A 6,163-nucleotide genomic window follows, 5' to 3' on the forward strand; every position below is an offset into this window, starting at 1 on the left:
GGATAGTCAACGTGGCTTCGTCAGAGGGAGGTCCTGCCTAACAAGTTTGATTGAGTTTTTTTGAGAAGGTGACCAAGCATGTCGATGAGGGTAGTGCAGTTGATGTAGTTTATTTGGGTTTCAGCAAACCTTCGACCAGGTCCCATATAGGAAACTTATCGAGAGGGCAAATGCACATGGGATACAGGGTAATTTGTTAAATTGCATTCAAAATTGGCGCAGTTGTAGGAGACAGAGGGTGCTGCAGAAGGTTGCTTTAGTGACTGGAAGTCAGTGTCCAATGGTGTACCACAGGGGTCTGTGCTGGGTCTTCTATTATTCGTCGTTTGTATAAATGACATAGGTGACTGTGTCAGATGTTGGATTAATAGGTTTGCAGATGACAGAGATTGATTCGGTGGTTAACAGTGAGGTTGAGTATCTTGGGCTACAAGAAGATCTAAATAGGACGGTCAAATGGATAGTTAAGTGCACATGGATTTGAACCCTGCAAAGTGTGAGGTGATGCACTTTGGTAGGAATAATTCAACAAGAAAGTATTCAATGAACAGCATGACACTAGATTGTTCTGTGGAACAAAGGAACCTTGGCGTGTTTATCCATAGATATCTGAAGGTTTTTCTGACTCTTTATACCTTTCCAATTTATTTTAAAATGTACTTTGTTAAAAAGAAAATTGATTAGTTTTGCTTAATCTACCTAACAGTAGTTGTGATCTTAATTTATCTAGCAATTGAAAGAAATGCTGTTTCATCTTATCAAAGCAGCAGTGAAAGGTAATCTCACTGATTGTCATATGATGGTCCAGGTAATCTTGGAGCTAATTTTAGCTGGTATGAGCTTCTAGGAATTTTTTTTTTGTCAAAGTACCATGTGCAGATTTAACCTACTTGATCCACTTCATCTAGCAAAGGGATTGAAAAGATTAAAAAATGGTATCTGGCATTTAATGTGGAAATGGTCAGTTATTGGAAAGTTGTCTCATGGTATAACTGCTTACTAAAGGTTGATGAAAGTAATTCTCACATTGACTTGTGCAGAAAATATTTTGGAGATCTGTATTAAATTCCACAAGTGAAAACCAATGTTTAAAACTTAAGTTAAATCACAAGAAGTCATTTTCAAGAATGTTCAACATAGTCCAATCTTACTTATTCCTGGTGAGAAGCACAAAAATATATTTGAGCCACAGTAAGCCTTAAAATTTAACTTGACTGAGGAACTGTTTGCCTGTCTATGATCTGAGCTGCTATCCCCAATTTAATCGCAGTTTGTGCTTAGTTAGCCGAGTCATCAAAAAGTGTGCTCTAGTTGGGCATGGTTCACGTCCTACATACTCATTGGAAGACACTTCACCTCCCTGCATTCCATTTCTTTTCCTCTATTTTGTTGCCTTTCCATAATTATAGGTTAATATTTTGCATTCATTCCCCTCTCTCAACTTCTGCAAATAACACAATAAATTGAAGCTGTTGACACTTGATTCATGCATTTTTAAACAATTACGACAAATGGTGGGATGGTCTGTATTTTTACCCTGTGCTGGGTCTCTCCTTCATATTTTTGCACTCCTTTCCAGTTTTACTGATTGACTTCATCTTCCACAAGTCATGCTTCGTGGTCTGCAGCCATTCCTATGTTGAAATCTCCTTTTGGGTAATAATGTTCTGACTTGATGATCCTGCTGATAGCTACATGAAGTTCTCTTTAGGACTGTTTCTTTGCCCCAGGTGCAATACAGCATTGGAGCATAGATGCTATGAGGTTAACTGTTTGAACCGAGAGTCAGGTAGAGAGAACTTGTTATGAACCATTTGTGTGATCTTATCAGTTAGAATAACGAGTTCCTTATGGTGAAGTCTACACCTTGCTTGCACATTTGCTCTGAACGCTCCCTCTGATCATGCAATATTTTTTGTTTAAGTCATCTGTTTTCATCAAGCCTGCTCTTTTATAATGAAGCTATGTCGATGGTCAGCCTATCAAGTTCCATACTGAACACCATGATCTTGCTTGTGCTATTGACCAGCTGCAACCCACCTCTCAATCAGTCCTGTGTGCGTGGCCTGGATGTTTCAACTTGCCAGTCAAAAGGTTGGCATCTTTTTGTTTTGTTTGCCTGGTATGATGAATTCTGCCCATTTATTGAGCAGGCACTATAAACTCCGAGTACCCAAAGAAGCACATGGACTATGGTAGGTCAGCAGTTTTCTATTTGAGGGCTGCCCGACTTGAGATGAGCAATGACTGACCATTGGGACATAATTGTGCTTCCCAGCATAGGAGGCAGCATGTAACACGCTTTCTCTCTGCTAGTTGATTCACCATGCATAACTAATGTCTCCTGTTTTGTTTTAACGCCCTGCAGCAAAATTGGAATATCCTTTCTCGGACACAAACCTAGACATGAGTTAAGGATACCCTGGGATGGGCTGTCCAAACATCAGTGTCCCCTTCACAAACTTTGTGTTTGAGATTCCGTGTGTCACCATGAGGAGGTCCACTGGAGGGCTTGCTGAATGCTGATAGGGAGAAACGCTTTGGCCGTCTTTTCTGAATTGCTGCTAGCCAGTAATTTAGACTGAAAATGAGAATCGCAAAAGCATAAAACATGGTTCTTTTTTACCTGAGGACTAGATGCATCACATCTTTTTGGACACAGATTTGATTAGCTCAGTTATTTAGATGACTAGTGGACAATTCAGAATAACACTGATGGTGTAGTGATTCTGCCTGATGTGCACCTAGTCTCCTATTGAAAATGGAAAGCAATAGCAAAGCATCACTGATAAAACTGAGCCATCGGTAGACAATACACCAATGACCTGCCTTTATAATTAACTCACTTTAATAGATTGCACAGCAAATTTTAAAATAAGATAAATTTTTATTAAAACTCAAGATGAAAGAAAATGGCACATTGTAATTATGCTTCACGTAACCCAAAATTCTATTTCACAATAATAAAGTTAAGAATTTATTAGCAGTACTCTGAAGTATAAGCTTGGACATGCTGGTGTTGAAAAGCGTTGACCTGAGAAATGAACTTACTGGTAATGTTCATTAACCTTCAACCCCTTAGCACACATTGATTCCACTGTGAGATGATAATTGTTCCAGGAATGCAGAATCATAACTCTGCTTTCCTACTGACTGATCTTCGTAGTTATAGAGGGGGTAAATCAAGAAGGAAACCGAAAATGTGTTTATATCCTGATTTATGTATATATCAGTTTCTTGAGTGGTGTGACAGCTGTAGATATCAGACTACGCTAGTGCCACACCACCACTTAGGTGATTATTGCTGCAGACAGCTTATGTGCAGTAGTTTTGGATTGAGCATCATTATCCTATAAAACATTAAATCAAAGGCAACATTATGAATTCATTGTGAAATTGATAATATTAGATTACCATATACCGACATTGTGTAATGTTTTCTTTGCAATATTTTGCCCCAGACTAACTAGGAAAAAGAATTGAGATTGAAAGAAAATTTATAATAAAGTTATTTTACAGAAACTAGGATCATAACAGAGCTGTATTTTTGACCTTTTTTGTTTCAAATATTACTTGCTTAATAACCATTAAGCAATTAAAGTTTATTTGTTGCTGTTTTGAATAGTATCTTGTAAGTAATCTTTTTATTTTCACTTGTAGGTTCTAACTGGATTGTGCTAACGGCAGATGATGATGGATTTGCTCCATTAATGTTCAAACCAAATCAGGAAATTATTATTCGTGATGGGAGGCTAAGTACAGGACCTATAGAATTCCCCCCACCTCCATCTCCAACCGACAGTATCAATTTGGAAACCCAGAGAACAATGTAACCTGCTCTGCACGTGGTCACATGTAGTGAAGTACTTTCTTTAACCTAGTTATTATGTATTGTGTTCATATATGAGCAAATGAATAATGAAGTCGTTCGAATTTATATGGCAAGGTGGCTGATCATAAAGTGTTTGTTCTTTTTGCTGAGTCTGCATTGGAAATGTAAACATAGGAGTAGGACATTCAGGTCCTCAAGACTGTTCTGTCAATCAATTGCTTATATATCCCTTAAATGCATTAATCTGCTTTGGTTGAATATCCTTTTAAACTCTTGGCTAGAAAAAAATTCATCAGTCTGAGATTTAACAATATTAATTGAGCTAGCATTTTCTGCTTCTTGTGGGAGAAAAGTGCACAAAGAAATGTTTCCTAACTCACCATCTGAATGACCCAGTGATGATTTTACAGTTACATCCATTAGTCCTAACTGCTGAAAAGGTTTCCCACCAGCCACCCAATCAATTCCTTTCAATTTCTCAAATTCCTCCATTACTTTCTTCAGTCATGGCAAAAGGTTCCCGAGTTGCTGGCTGTTATTCACAGAGTAGCTTTAATGTAACTATCACATGGTTTTTCACAAAAAAAGTATAAAGCAAAGTGTCACAGCAAATGACATGATAGGCTTGGTCACATCATAAGTTTTGAGGAGGTTCTTAAAGTTGAAAGTGAGGTGTAAAGTGGGATTTCCTGAGTTTAGGCCTTACACAGCTGAAGGCTCCAGTGAAAATTAGAAATGCTTAAGAGTTCTGAATTAGATCAGTGCAGGTATGTCAAAGGATTAGGAGACAGGTGGAGATTATGAAGTCCTACGATGGTACAGAGTTGGCAATGGTGGTAACATGCATGTGTGGTCAGAAGTTTATCTCCAGGCCATATATGGCAATAAGGTTGCAGACTGTTTGGTTTTGTGTCAGACAGTTGCCAGGAAGGGTGGTGATGAGTATCATCAACATGTGTGAAAACTCACACTGTGCTTTCGGAAGATGTCACTGATTGACATTGCAGTTGAGAAATAATAAGTGGCCAAGGATAGATCTTTAGGGGACATCAGAAGTCATGCTGAAAGAGCAGAAAGAGAAACCTCTTTACCAGTGTTTCTCCAGCTATGATTTGGATGGATAAAAATGAAGCCAGGTGAGTTCTTTGTATTTGAATGATAGTGAGGAGGTGTTGGATGAGTGTGGTATGATCAACAGTATCAAAGCCTGCAGACATGTCCAGAAAGACAAGGAGGAAATGTTTACTATTATCACAGTAATACAGGGTATCATTTGTCACTTGATAAAACTGTTTTAGTAACGTGCCATGGCAGAAATCTGGACTGGAAGGAATGAAACATGAAGATTTTGGAAAAATAGGCATGGATTTGAGAGTCAACAATATGTTCAACAGCTTTGGAAAGGAAATGGAGATGGAAGGGAGGTTTTCAAGGTTGCTGAGGTTGAGGGTTGTTGGGTTTTGATGACAGGTCTTATGATAGCAGATTAACAATGTCAGCTAACAAGGGAACCATGAGTGCAGTTGGGGAAGAAGCAGTTCAATAATAATAGAATTGAGAGCATGGGAGAAGGGGTTCACGGACAAACAGTACAAAAGCTCAGAGGCTGAAGGAAGCTATGAATTCAGGACTATGACAGGAAGGGACCGCTGGAGAAAATTTGGTCAAGTAGGTTGTTGGAAGGTTTCAGAGCTGTTGGATGATCATAATCTTAGTGACAAAAGGCCATGAGTATCTTGCATTAATTGGGGCAACACTAATCGCAGGTCTGCCCAGCAAAAAACAACCAAAGCTTTGGCTTATGTCGTGAAAGTGGAGTTCAGCTGAACTCCAATGTGGACACTTCATAACAGGGGACCGATTGGAGCCCAAGCACTCACTAAATTCCCTGGAACTGGCACTACTTGTGATAGTTTATAGGTAAAGCGTGGTGGGCATCCAGATGGTTTTCCAGCAGTGAATGTGCTTACCTCGTCAGGTAGATGAAAGAGCCTCCCTCTGACCATTCTGCTCTGAAGCGAATCAGCAGGGGAGGTGTGTACCTGCATTTACTCGTGTGCTCCCAGAAATTCTTGGCAGAGTTTAATCCTCTTTTCCCTAGCTACGAAAGAATAGTTTGAAATGTTTTATCTCGGTTTTTTTTTTAATCCCAGCGTTGCTATTGCAGGTAATTAAAACAGGAGGATAAAGTCCTAAATTATAAAAAGAAATCCAATCCAAAATGTTTTAAATGGTAAAGATTACAAAGTTCTATTAAAATAAAACTTAATGATTTTTATTTAGAAAATGGTTGGAAAAACTCAGCAGATCTGGCAGTATCTGTGGAGAGAG

The 6,163-nt window shown here is 38.8% G+C and overlaps 1 protein-coding gene across 3 annotated transcripts in view; it reads left to right on the plus strand.

Annotated features, from left to right (window-relative positions):
* LOC109918954 (WD repeat and coiled coil containing) overlaps positions 1 to 6,057 on the plus strand; it is a 24,288-nt gene extending 18,231 nt beyond the window's left edge. For all 3 annotated transcript variants that reach the window (XM_020518921.2, XM_020518913.2, XM_048596933.1), the window contains one exon: positions 3,661 to 6,057. In XM_020518921.2, the coding sequence (XP_020374510.1) occupies positions 3,661 to 3,833 (173 nt within the window). In that variant the 3' untranslated portion in view covers positions 3,834 to 6,057. The remainder of the gene's footprint in view (positions 1 to 3,660) is intronic.
* The last annotated feature ends 106 nt before the right edge of the window (positions 6,058 to 6,163 follow it).

This window comes from Rhincodon typus, chromosome 5 (genome assembly GCF_021869965.1).
Source record: "Rhincodon typus isolate 14 chromosome 5, sRhiTyp1.1, whole genome shotgun sequence".
Lineage (NCBI taxonomy): Eukaryota > Metazoa > Chordata > Chondrichthyes > Orectolobiformes > Rhincodontidae > Rhincodon > Rhincodon typus.